The 14792-nt window shown below is 39.9% G+C and overlaps 1 protein-coding gene across 1 annotated transcript; it reads left to right on the top strand.

Moving 5' to 3' along the window:
• Positions 1-606: 606 nt before the first annotated feature.
• Positions 607-14498, top strand: LOC125234257. The gene is made up of 3 exons (XM_048140469.1): positions 607-630; positions 12461-12569; positions 13003-14498. Exons 2-3 carry the CDS (start codon positions 12474-12476, stop codon positions 14224-14226), a joined length of 1320 nt encoding a protein of 439 aa, XP_047996426.1. The 5' UTR covers positions 607-630; positions 12461-12473; the 3' UTR covers positions 14227-14498.
• The last annotated feature ends 294 nt before the right edge of the window (positions 14499-14792 follow it).

The raw sequence follows: 14792 nt of genomic DNA, 5'->3' as shown, positions 1-14792 counted from the left end.
GTTGGGTCCGACCAAGGCTGCAGTAGATAAATTAACAAATTCTTGAGTCACAAAACAGCCTGAGAAGCCCATAACACGAGAGGAACTGCGGTGCCGTAGCTGTCAAAAAGGTCCGAAATTAGCACGGTAATAACAATTTTATATTATAATCGTCCAAAGAATCCAGTACTCCATGATTTACTTGGCGCGACAACCTAAAATGAGTTTTGACCACCAACACAAGAGCTCGGTCTTGAGCCGCGCCAGCTATCGCCGACGCCGAGCTCACGGAGGTCTACCTCAACTCTAACCTTCCACTCCTTGATTTGCGGCTGGAAAATGAGCAAGCGCAGGTGTTACAATCTTGTGCCAGCTTCCATTTCCGAATTTAAAAAAAAATCTTGTTCTTGCTTCCTCCCCGATAGCGCCATCCGTATTGAATTGAAGAATTATTATACAAAGAAAACTTAAGTGTAAACAATCTTTGGGTATTTAAGCCCATTGATTGAACCGTGACATCCAACAAGCCTATGAGTGACAATGGGCCCGCGCGCCGCGACAACAAAAGACCACAGCCCGTGACGGCCGGCCGGCCGCGGGACGGCTCATTGTGGGTTCGATTCCGGCTTCGGCACCACAGGATTATGTGAGGTGAGTCGTTTTTGTATTACGATATTTATTTGGTAACCAATACTAACCTTCCAACAATTTTGAACTAGTTAAAAATACCTAATTACTAAAATTACAAAAAAGTTATCATTACACCAACTGGGAAAGGCTCTCTTCATTGTTTGGAAAATAATGAGAATGTTGCATTTTGTTCACCTATGGGACAAAATCAAGTGATGAAAATGTACAGTTGTTTGTTAGTTGGCTGGTAGAATTAAAATTTAAATGCTGATAATAAATATTTAATTATGACCATGTGTGAAAAGTTTTCGAGGTTCCATCACGCCAACATGACTTTGTGTTTGCAGCTCCCAACGATATTCCATTATACGAAACTTGCTACGCTTGTGGTTAAATTTTGTAATATTTCGCTTTCACGGCTAATGTGGTAATGAGGGGCTAAACAACAACTTTTCCCTATTGTAAAACAAATCTTTTTGCAGATAATATTGGAACATTGTGGTACATATGATATGCAGCATCTCTTTTGTAAATCCATACTAATATTATACGGGAAAGTGTGTGTGTCTGTTTGTTTGTCCGTCTTTCACGGCAAAACGGAGCGACGAATTGACGTGATTTTTTAAGTGGAGATAGTTGAAGGGATGGAGAGTGACATAGGCTACATTTTGTCTCTTTCTAACACGAGTGAAGCCGCGGGCAAAAGCTGTCCACCTTTTCGGATCACAAAACAGATTTATTGACTCCAAATATCTAATCTAATTTATAAAAACTGTTTTCATTTAAGCTTTGGGATCATCTTACCTTCTCAGTCACTATATCTACATAATTATACAAGATGCTTATTCGGTCACCTACAAGTCTTATGACAGCATGAATAACCAAGCTTTTACATAAGTTAACCAGGTCCACTTTCTGGAAAGTCAGGGAAAGTCAGGGAAAAGTCAGGGAAGCTCATAGTGGTCATTCAGGAAAGTCAGGGATTTGGAGGTCAAAAAAATTTGGCACCAAGAAAAAAAATCAAAAAGTATTGAAAAATAATATGATTTCTTGGGTTGGCCAGCAAAGATGGATTCCCGGTATTGATTTTAAGGCAACTTAGAATTGTCTCTTTAGACTTTTTATGACAAATATAGTTCCTGGCCTCCATCCATGTGATTGCTAATATCTTCATGCTTCATGCATGGCCCAAAATCGTAAATGCGGAAAAATCCAGATTTTTTTACTTTGCGTGCCCCATCCTCATATTTCAAAATGGCGAGAAGGATAGGGTATAAATTCAGTAATTGTGATTCGGATAAACTGAAAAGTTGCACCACAATGTCACCATGTAGAACATTCATAAGGTAGGTGCTTTTGCTAGGGCGACGTGAAAACGACAAAGACACAGTTACGTTACGTCGCTGTCCAAATTCTAAGTATCTATCCGTTCCGACAATCCAAAGCGGAGTTCCTCATAAAGCCAATGGCCCAAAACGTCATATAGAGGCGCAATTTTGTATTAGTCAAAGGAGCATAGGAGGATAATAAGCGTGACGATGAAGCACTTGGAAACCTAAAGGCATGTAGTCGCAAAACACCTATGAGCATCCCGACGCTGACAACAGAGAAAAAATTTCGCGCTCGCTTCGCTCGCGTTTAATATTTCTACATATGTTATGTAGTATGTTTTTGTAACTTAGTCAATACTTTGCGCTCACTATACGCTCGAATTCTCGTTTTCATTTCAAGCCTGCTTTCCTGACTCTGTTCTGATAGACTAGGTTCTCCATTTTGTTTGCTAAGTTATGTACATAAGTTATAACTACTACGGGACGTATAAAAGGGGAAAAATTTTCGCGCTCGCTACGCTCGCGATTTTTTTTGCATGCAATAGCCAAGGACGCCAAAACTCAAACTCGCTCTACCCTGATGTCCCTGATTGAGAGTGCACGGGCCGACACTGGTATAGCCAAGTTTAATAGTTAACATAAAGGAAAATTTTAACTATAAAACTCCCGTGAGACTCATACATATTTAAAAATATTTTAAGCGGGTTACTCACGTATTAAGTCGATATAGCGTTCGACATGTTTCGGTTCAATTTCGAGAACCTTTCTCAAACTGTCGAACGCTATATCGACTTAATACGTGAGTAACCCGCTTAAAATATTTTTAAATAAAGGAAAATGTTAATATAAAAGTATGAACTGACTTGCAAATTTTTATATTTCGTATTTTAGAAAACAAACATATCCCAGAAAATATGCTGTAACAGACGAAATAATTAGCTGTAACAGACGGACGGACAGACGCTGGAGTGATCCTATAAGGGTTCCGTTTTTACTTTTTAAGGAATGGAACCCTAAAAAAATGCTTTTTTTCGGGTTTTTTTTTTAAGACAAAAAAAACTGTTTTTTGCAACCGTGGCAAAAATATCATCATAGAATGAAAATTTGGTCAGGGAAATTTTCTTAAATGGTCATGGAAAGTCAGGGAAAAGTCAGGGAATTTATTTTGGATTTAGTAGTGGACACCCTGTTAACTGCAAAATCACAAAATAGTTACTTGTTGTACAAGGGAGCAAAGTTGTTTAATATTGATATCCGAGCAAGCTAAAGATTCCAATATTGAATCGCGAGCGTAGTGAGTATAATTAATTAATTATCCCTTAAATTCATCGCTAGTCACTAAAAATAAACATTCTGATTTTGTTGTGATTTCTCTTATTCATACAGTTTGATATAAAAGTGACAGTAGGTATATTTTTCAATAAGTATTAGTAGTCCACATGATGATCATTATCAAAATTGCGCCCGTATTGAAATCAAAGCTTTGTATTTGTTGCTCAATTCGTTGTAAATGTTTTGAATCGCCGATATAACCGGAGGTCACGCTAATGATGGTATGATTCAAATGAAATTTTTTATATTCAATATACCATTTAATTCTAATTTGTGAAAGCCGATAGATGCGTAAGATGAAAATGTAAGAAATTATAACTATTATAAGACAAGAAATGCAAAGATGTATTTTTTGATGGCACTTTCGCCTGTTATGGTGTATCGCTGTCGTAAGGCAAATCCAAGAAAAGAGCCTTGAGCACCAACGGCCTCTCTACATGTGCTTTGTGGATTTGGAAAAAGCCTTTGACAGAGTCCCACGTGAAGCTCTCTGGACTGTTCTCTGTAAATTTGGCTATCCGAAGAAGTTCGTTAACCTGATTCGCCAATTCCACATTGGTATGAAGGCTCAGGTTCAGCATGAAAACGAACTCTCCGAGGAGATCCAAATTACAAGTGGTGTAAAGCAGGGATGTGTTCTGGCACCCACACTCTTCGCTATATATTTTTCGGTGGTCATGAGAGACGCTCTGTAGTATTGTAGCGATCAAATTCAGCTTAATGTCAGAAGTGAGAAAGGTGTATTTGATATCTCTAGGTTTAGAGCAAAGTCAAAAGTTCAAAGAGTCTCCATTCTGGAGATTCTTTACGCCGAAGACATATGCTGACAGCATGCTGACTGATGTCTGACAGCATGACTTCCGAGGCTATGTTGACGCACTACATCGCTCATGTCAACAGTTTGGTCTCGTCATTAGTGCTTCCAAGACTCAAATTCTCAAGCAACCACCAAGAGGAGGCGAGGTTGACCCAGTGGTGCTGAATCTAGATGGGAAACTACCACTAGATGAAATGTCACATTTTAAATATCTTGGAAGCACTATCCGACGTGATAACACCCTAGCCTCGGAGATACCTTCACGTATCGCCAACGCCGCCGCTAATTTCGGACGACTCACTGATCGCGTCTGGAGGTCCCATGATCTCAAACTCGAGACAAAAATTAGCGTCTACAAGGCGTTAATCATCCCTGTCCTTTTATATGGAGTAGAGACATGGTGCCTCTATAAAACAGACGTAAAAAAACCGGCCAAGAGCGTGTCGGGCCACGCTCAGTGTAGGGTTCCGTAGTTTTCCGTATTTTTCTCAAAAACTACTGAATCTATCAAGTTCAAAACAATTTTCCTAGAAAGTATTCATAAAGTTCTACTTTTGTGATTTTTTTCATATTTTTTAAACATATGGTTCAAAAGTTAGAGGGGGGGGACGCACTTTTTTTTCCTTTAGGAGCGATTATTTCCGAAACTATTAATATTATCAAAAAACGATATTAGTAAACCCTTATTCATTTTTTAATACCTATCCAACGATATATCACACGTTGGGGTTGGAATAAAAAAAAATATCAGCCCCCACTTTACATGTAGGGGGGGTGCCCTAACGAAACATTTTTTTCCACTTTTTATTTTTGCACTTTATTGGCGTGATTGATATACATATTGGTACCAAATTTCAGCTTTCTAGTGCTAACGGTTACTGAGATTATCCGCGGACGGACGGACGGACGGACGGACGGACGGACAGACAGACATGGCAAAACTATAAGGGGCTTCTGCGCTACAAAGATGTGCTGAAGCGTCACATGCGGAGATGTGACATTGAACCGTTGCACTGGGAGACTTCGGCGCAAGATCGGCCGAAGTGGAGGCATACAGTGAGAGACAAAGTGCAAGCCTTCGAAGAGCAGAGGCGAGTGGATCTCGATGCGAAACGCGACGAGTTAAAGGCCCGACCAACAGCGGTCATAAATTACAATTACGTTGGAGGGGTGCTGACTTGCAGTGAGTGTGGTCGCACATTCAAGGCAAAAATAGGCTACGCCAGTCACCTGAGAGCTCACGACCGTCGCTCTCACTAACCGGTAAAAACCCAGTCGCCGAGGCCGAAACCGGCAGGGACAGGATGATAAGGGTTCCTAGTTGACTACGGAAACCTAAAAATGAAGTAGAAACACGCCGAGGTGTCAATGTTTCCCCTCCTCCCCACTTTTGTATCCCTGTTTTCAGTTTTTTTATATTTCCATGAAAACCGTAAAAGCTACAACAATAACATCTGAGAGAAGTATATTCTCTATAAAATTATCTACAATACTGTCTTTGGAAGTATATAGCTAGAACTTATAATTTTCAAACTATGCTCATTTTACCTTTGCCATATTTGTGTTTGGTGACCAGTAGGATAAGTAAGGCCCAGCGACTTTGCACTTTTGCCTGTGGCGATGCTGCTTGGCAAAATTGTTCCTTGGGTCAAACTGATCCGATTTATCCCAATAGTCATGAAATCGCACGTGACTACTCCTCACAAAGAGAAGGGGAAGGGGCCGGTTCCCTCGATGAAATCTATGCAACCGACGCCAACGACGAGCGCCAACGCCATCTATCAATGGCTATTTCACGAAATTGATGAACGATCTAAGGAATAAGGGCTCTTAGTGTAGTGGTTATGCCAGTCGACACTAGATGGCAGCATTAAAAAACACTGGGTTACACTGTATGACATTTTTTCATTTCAACATTAAGTAAATAGCATTCGTTATAAGTAAATAGTATACGTTAATTCGTCGCTCAGTTTTGCCGTGAAGGACGGACAAATAAATAGACACACACACACTTTCTCGTTTATAATATTAGTATGGATTAAAATAAACATTAAGTTAATAAAAACAAAATGCAGTATTATTGTGTGCTACTTAAAACTTTCCTTGTTAGTATAAAACCCGGAGTTCTTAAAAAAAATAAGAAAGTAGAATCTTAGAGAAAGAAATAAGCAGGTAAATAAAATCAAATAATCCATACTGATTAAACTGGAAAGTGTGTGTGTGTCTGTTTGTTTGTCCGTCTTTCAAGAGAAGCCGCGGGCAAAAGCTAGTAGAACATAAAAGAAAAAAAGTAAATAAAAATGCAAAAAGATTGCGTGAGCCGAGATTCGAACTCACGACACTCATGGCGCAAACGATTCCACCTAGAAGTCAAACCCGCTAGACCATTTGCACATCGTGAAAAACGGCGAATCTTCTGATTCTAATCACCAAATGTTAAACTCATTGTTCCTGCCGGTGAGTAAGGCAGCCAGAGCTCAACGAGGAAGGACCTACGGAACTAATTAGGACAATAGATTGTCCTTTGAGTCGTCGGCACCCAGGCCCCTTCTAAGTACCTACAGGTTTGTACAAGTTTCTAATGAGTCGGCAACGCACATGTGCCACTCCTTGAGTGGCAGGCGTCCATAGGTTACAGTGACCGCTTTCCATCAGGCAGACCGTATGCCTGTTTCCCACCTACGTGGTACAAAAAAAACTGTCGTCGAATTCACCTTAAACATTAAAAACTAAGTCAAAATCGATTGATTCGTTCGGGAGCTATGATGCCACAGACAGACATGTCAAGCGTCAAACCTTAAATTATTATAAAACACTCCGTCGTTTTTGCGTTGGTGGTTAAAAACAAGAAACTTCCTTCAAAACTATAATAAAACACAACTTTCTATGAAAATTGGTCAAGTGCGAGTCGGATTTCGACATTTCCATACAAACAGGTCATGAGCGCCTGACGAAATGTAATGGCAACGTACATTAAATTTCGTACTTAGATTTCGCGTATATTTCGGAAACGATAAGAGATAGAGCAAAATGGACTTCTGATTTTGGTTGTCGATGGCACAATTTTTTTGTTTTCGTATATATACACCTTTTTTTGGACCTATGTGGGCAATATTATGGTCAGTGAAGTTCTAAACGGTCTTAAGCGCCTCTTTTTTAGTAGGAACTTAAGTCATTTTGGAAAATGATTTTTTTTTTAACAATTTCTATAACAAAAGAAACCGAAATTAATTTCTTTATACCTGTCCAACGCGATTACAACATTTTAAGACGTTTAGTAACTACTTGCAGCGGCAGTGAGTGAAATTCGTAATCTGAGTTTTTTTCTTTTAAGTCCGACTTACGCTTGACTGTAGATTTCTAATAGGTTTTCCTGTAATCTACAGGTAGAGGGCTATCTTGCGTATTTTTTTGAAAATTTTACGCTAAGTAATTTCGGAGATAAGGGGGGGGGAATGGTCATTTTTTGCGTATTTTCTTAAATTACTTCTAAATTACCAAAATAAAAAAAATATACTTCAAATGCTTATAAAATGCTCTTTCATTTGATATGTAACACAATATAGTTTTAATAACTTTGATTTTTAATTTTCAATGTTACCCCCCAAAAGTGGCCCCTGTGATTAAATTTCATTTAATTAAATTACATGTCCGTCTTTGGGCCACAGGTTTACATATGTGTGCCAAATTTCAAGTAAATCGGTCCAGTACTTTCGGAGAAATCGGCTGTGACAGAGGGACAGACAGACACGCGAGTGATCCTATAAGGGTTCCGTTTTTCCTCTTTGAGGTACGGAACCCTAAAAACTAGACACTTACCACCTGAGATGTCTGCGGTCTATAAGGGATGTCACGAATGTCGCATGTGTCACATTCGCGAATGCGAATGCGAATATCGCTGAATTTCATAAAAAAAAACAAAATAAAAACCAAGCAATCACCAACAAACCGCTAGGTAAAAAGCAGGGATGTAACGGATGTGGTTTTAACGGAACCGGAAGCGGAAGCGGAAGTTTTGAATTTAGTTTAACGGAAGCAGAAGCGGAACCGGAACCAGAAGCGGAAGTTATAGATGTTAAAAACGAAATGAAAAAATACCACATAGGTATAACATAAACCAAAACTAATTAAATTACCTAGAACTTTTAGGTGTTTACTGTTCAGCCTGTAATCAGCAGTTTGTAATCAGCCTTTAGGCCCACTTAGGTTTTAAAAACGAAAAGAAAAGTTACCTGATATTTTATCTTAAGTATATCAATACAATACAATACAATACTCTTTATTGCACACCTTGATAAAATACAACAATACAAAACAAGGAAGAAACACGAACAAAGGTAAACAACAGGCGGTCTTATCGCTAAAGAGCGATTTCTTCCAGACAACCTTAAGGTAGCGGAAATCATTCATTACAATCCAAAAATTTAAATCACCTTGAACTTTAAGATTGTTTGTTGTTTAGGTAATCACTAAAAATCACATAAGAATCCTTTTAAACCTTTATTATGCCGTAAAGGGTTTTAGAAATGAAAAGAAAACTTACTCGTAGGTAGTATAATACAATCCAAAAGTAACCAGTAAAAATTATATGTGTAATTGTTAGCACACAATTAAATTTTTAAATTAAATGGAGTGATTGTAAAAGAAGTAAACTGTATTTAATAAACAAATCTAAGGGGAGCTTCTAAGGGGATCGTAGATAAGCCCTGCACCACTGAATAGTTGTTCACTCGCTACTAACTAGGTGGACAGGACAAATATTGGCGCGCAATGGAATGAAGCGATTAATGTTTAGTATCGCAGCACGTGGCAAGCGGAGAGATGAGCGAATGATAGGTATAGACCTGTTGGTTTTTGATGTACGCCGCTCATGTCCCACCGTCGCGCTAGGTTCCGACATCCGTTATAACTTCCGTTTGAAAAATAACAGAACCGGAACAGAAGCGGATGTGTAAAACAAAACGGAAGTTCCGCAGTAACGGAAGCAGAAGCAGAACTCCGTTACATCCCTGGTAAAAAGTTTAAAATGCTTACTATTGGTCAAAATGCCGAGTACGAACTTCACGCCGTACGAATTTGACCTATCTGCGCATGCGCGAGTCGACAGTCGACAAGTAGCAATTGGAGCGGCCGGCGCGGGCAAGGAACAAGCTGCGACTTGCACACATTCGCATTCGCAAAACATTCGCATCGTTTGAAGCGAATGCGAATGTCAATGCAAATGTTTAAAAGAATGCGAATCTTTCGCATATGCGAATGCGAATGCAAATATTCGTAACATCCCTAGTCTATACTTAGGATCAAGTGGCAGGATCGCGTCCCCAATTCCGAGGTCCTGCGTCGTTCGGGATTATGTGGTATGGAGGCCATATAAATGCAGCGGCAGCTTAGATGGTGTGGGCATGTCCTCAGAATGGACAACCACCGCTTGCCAAAAGCTGTTCTCTACTCTGAGTTAGCGGCGGGTAAGCGAAGGCACGGTGGTCAGCACCTGCGCTACAAGGACGTGCTCAAACGACATCTAAACGCTTGCGACATCGACCATGAGCGTTGGGAGGAGCTTGCTGGGAAGTCATCTTGGCGAACTACCATCTATAACGGTGTTAAAGCATTTGAGGATAACCGCCTCAAAACCTCAGATGAAAAGCGCCAATTGCGAAAAGAGAGACCCAAGCCCTCCTACGTGTACACGTATAACTCTGCTGGCCAACTTTATTGTCACACGTGCCAGCGAGTATTTAAAAGCAAGTTCGGCCTGGCCAGCCACATTAGAGCACACGCAAGGAAATGTACGTTCTTTTATTGAAGGTTTGAAGGTCGCATCTGTCCGGGAATACCGCAGGCGAAGTTCATTTTAGCTGTGCGAGTCAGGAAGTTTCTGGATAAACGCACAGTTGAGAAATGCCGACCATCTAATTGGTGGAGATGGAAATGTGACGGGTTGGGAAACTTAGGAAGCCTATGTCAGCGACATTGACTAGACTAGACAAACGATTAAAACACAAGGACTATTGACAACTCTTACAAAGCTTTGTAAACAGATGTTAGACAACAAACCTTGAGGGCCAATAATCAAATATATATACAATCCCTAAATATAAGCGTGCTCTAAAAAGTATGTTATTCATGACTGTATTTATTCAAATGTTATATAAATTCAATAAGCATATGGGCCGAGCAACGCACCCTTTTGTCTCTAGCCTTGCTAGATGGTGTGCAATAGCCGCAAAAGCTATACACAGATTGGTGCTTACTCGTGTTCAAAAACTAGTCAATCGTCTGGGACAATATTACATACGAACCCATGAATAAATTATCTGAATAAGTCAACAGTCTATTCGCACGGCCTATTCGATAGCAATGATAGCATTCATATGTTTGAATAGGATTTCGGGTAACGGGACCTGTGGCTATTGATCGAGGCTACGAGTATATGGAGCGGAACCGCCGACACCTGATCGTGGGATTTTGGTGATTCATTATCGGCTAGTTAGGTAGCTTAGCAATAGCTTTATTGTGGTAGGTTTGTATACAGGTCGTTTATCGTCAAGGCAAACTTCTAGACTCCGTTTAACCACGAGTTAGAGTATAACAGAAGACTGACAGCCAATAACATGATAATTACGAGTACATGCAAGCTCATGGATTTGAGGCCGATGAGCGTCTAAAATTTTTAAAGTCAGACCAGCTTATCTAACCAGGATTCTGGATGCTCAGGCCTAGCAGCAGCGCTTCTTTAAACTTAAAATAGTAGATAATTCAGCGTAATAGTATTTTATTTTAAATATTATTTCAAGTTCTATTCTGTGTTATTTTGCAATGTAAAAATACGAGTAGGTACATATTATTACCTACTCAAAATGATATATACTAATGCATTTACTTATTTACACGTCGTGTACTCTTGCAATTGGGAGTACAGAGTACGGGCTACGAGTAAAAGATACTTCTACCGCAATTTTGTAGCCATTTGTCTTATTAAAAACATGTGATATTACGCCCGAAATGACATCAATACTGTAGAACCTCACCAGTAGGGCAAGCATAAATCAGTAACGTTGTTTACTTTATTCATGTCGCTTCCTGAATCCCCTTTAAAGATTCCTGCCGATAGCGCCATCGCCTGTGCAAGTGTCTAGGCATTATGTCACTGCCATTCATATGTGAGAGAGAGAAAAAACATATCATCTTCTCGCTCTCACGTACGGACTAATAGGGTGGCGCCATCTGTCATACATAAACTTTGAGTGTGCCTCCTCATTAGAAGAAAGAGATGAGGCAAGAAGGCAAAGGGGGAGACCAAGAAGAGCGTATATGACCCAAATAAAGGAAAGAATCAACGTGGTGTCGTATCAGGAAGAAGGCAGAAAACCGGCCCACATGGAAGTTGCTCCACCGATAAGAGTCTAACTCTTAAATGATGATGATGACTGTATCAAGTATCCCAGGCCATCGTTCTCGTCTGCACCCAAATCCGCAGGCATTAGCGTGGGCTAGATAACATTCACGGTCCGGCGCGCCTTCCGCCCATTTCATCACTTCCGGTGCCACAATGACACCGAACATCGTTATTTACCATTTATTTACTGCCTATCAAAGCGTTAAGATCAATAGTAACATAATGGTTTTAACAAAACCTCAGACCATGGTCCTGCTAATAATAATACATATCAGAATTTAAAACATAATTGCGTAAATATCTAATATTAATCACCACTTTAAATATCAACCTTATTGAAAGGCGTCAGCGGTAACTTTAGCTTTCCTACATAAAGGAAAATTGACGAAGATTAACCATCATTTGTAGGCCCAAGAACTGAAAACAGCAAATTAGGTGTGAAAGCCACAATTGTGTCCCTTAACTTCAAACTCGGGTAAATCCATTCTGCTTTAAGGTTGATTATGTATACAAATATTAATAAAAAAGAATCAACCTGTTAGCAGCATGGATTTACCCGTAAATAATTTATCACGTTAATCAGTAATTGTGTCGACAATTACTGATTAACGTAATAAATTTCTCGAACCAACTAAAGTAAATACTTAGAGTTTTCTCTGTAATAACCTTAAAAAATACCTACTGCCAATATGAAACGCGAAAAAATCAATGATACCTATACTAAGAGTTTTGAATGATTAACGGTTATTTTCATTATCGGGAGCTCGACAAAAATCAAAAAGGTAATCACGGTCTATATCCCGGTCAATATAAGTCTAATGATACCTATACTGTTATTTGTCTGCTCTTATTACAATTAATTAGCCAGGAATTTGCAAGACGTAGTTTTTTCTGGATGATAACAATATGTACTTAATTAAATCTCTCGATGATAAAACAATTTAATTGATTATTTTTTGTTTTGAATTCCAGAATCGAAACCGCGATGACGAATTCGAAGATTTTGATATTTTGGTGCGCGGCACTCATACAGGCTGCTAACTGTGTGGAGGAACATCATGGATATGAAACGCATTCAGAGGTAAGCTCTCTTCTTCAAGTATATGAACCTTTACGCACTATTACATCATTAGTAATGCGTGTAATGATTCATTACCTTTCAAACGTACTTACTCGTACTTACCTTCCAATACCTACTCAACTAAATATTTTCTTCACAGATTTAGATGATGTTTCTACAAGATATACAAACTTTACCATTTTTTGCAAATAAATTATTGTTTGTTTGTAACTTCTACGTTAATATTATTTTATTTCGAAGGCAACCACAAGCATAAACTAAGAGAACCGATGAAGGATTCTGATTAAATAAAAAAAAAGAATGCCCATTATTTTTTGAAGAGTGAAGTTCAGTTGAATAACCCCATTTATTTTTCTGATTTCTTCCCCTTGATTTTAAAGATAAATTATAATATGTAAACATACTTATGAAGAAAACTTCGTTTTGTTTCCAGGTGACAATGGAGACTGATATGACCCGCGGCCGCCGCGGCGTTATCGAAGAGGAGAAATTCTACAACATTCGCACTGAACACAATCAGGAGGCCAACCAACCCTGGCTGCCCGGTCCGCCCGAGGACCCCACTACGAAAATATCCATCACCAACGAGAACGCTAAAGAGGTTCTTCCTTTGTACCAAACCACTGAAAGAGTTACGGATAAACCTACTGGCCGAGGTGCCAGAGCCTCAAACGACAACTGGATCAAACTGCCTTATCCAGGCCGCGAAGAGGACAACAGAGACGACATCCTTACGCCACCGCAACCATCAGGAGAGCTGATCAACTCCCGCATGCCTCGAGTAAACTTCGTTACACAAAATAAAGCTTTAGAAGCATCCGAATCGAGAAACGACAAGGAAGCCATTCAGAGAGTAACGAGGACCGAAGATGTTCGAAACATACGAACAGACTTTGTCAGACCAGACGAGGACGAGCGAGCTAAGTTGTATAAGCCAGTGTACCCGCGGCAGGCAGTATACTATCCTGCGGAATCCCGGCGACCCTACTACAGCGAACGGTACCCTGCTTATCCGATGTACCCCGCCGATGATTTGTATCGACGTAATTCATACTACGATGGTTACGACAGAAGGAGTATTCCAAGGTTCATCCCTGCACCATATGGCCCTAAAGTTGATCGATACGATGAACCTTACGATAACTACGTACCACGAAAACCGAAGAGAATAATCTACTACACCCATCTTCCTGAAGTCGTCAGGACGCCTCCTAGCGTAGATTTGAGATACAGATACTCACCAGATCCTTACGGCCGGCGGCCTTATGATGACGATTACTATGCAAGAAACGGCAGGTACGACTATAGATTCAGGAACAAGTATCCGTACGCACCTCTAAGGAAGGAAGAAAGGAATTATAGGGATTTGGCTGGAGCAGGCACGACAGCCAAAGACAAGAAAGCGGAGGAGAAAGTGACACCGACCCCGGTCCTTCCAGAAAAGGATGATAAGTATAAGAAATCCACAGATTACAACAGAAACGTGAACAGGAACCTGATAAACAGTCACCAGTACCACGACGGCGTGGTGAACTACAATGAGCCGGTGTCGCACAAGGCGTTCCAGGACGTGGTGAGACAGGACGACACCTACCTGCGGTACGACGAACCACTGTTCCAGGGCACCGTGGAAGACCCCTACCAAAGAAAATACTAATACGACTTCGCCGCAGACTCATTATTGTAGGTTTTATCAGTTATTTATAAATAATACCTAAATGTTATGAGGAAGAACAGAGCAGTACTAAAATATTGGTACGATTTTAATTTCCGTCGATCACTTTTATATAACTTGTTTTAAGTAAGTTACTCGCCTATGTTTACATTTGTAAATTGATTTTGTGTTTAAATTCGGCGATAAATTACTCATGTAAATGCAATGCGGATTCAGTATCTGTTTAACTTGTCGGTAATAAATGTAATTAAGAACGGTTTTGTATTAATTATACTAGGGTCCCGCGACAAATTGTACGCGCAATAAATCGGCCGTTTAAATTAAAACTCAGGAGGGTGAAGACGAATTTCATTAAGAATTAATTAATGTCATTCTTAAACCGTTCCGTTTTTCCTCGCGAATAAAAAACATCTGCTTGAAACGCGACGCGACTTCGAGGTAATTAAGCAATAAATTTTGTGGCTGGCAACATCTCGAGGTGGGGGCCAATTACAGTAAACATTTAAGAAAATGGATGCCCCAGACACGCGTACTAACCGACAACTAAT

This window comes from Leguminivora glycinivorella, chromosome 15, assembly GCF_023078275.1.
Source record: "Leguminivora glycinivorella isolate SPB_JAAS2020 chromosome 15, LegGlyc_1.1, whole genome shotgun sequence".
Classification (NCBI taxonomy): Eukaryota; Metazoa; Arthropoda; class Insecta; order Lepidoptera; family Tortricidae; genus Leguminivora; species Leguminivora glycinivorella.
The sequence above is the reverse complement of the archived record's forward strand: the minus strand, read 5'-3'. Positions and strand labels throughout refer to the sequence as shown.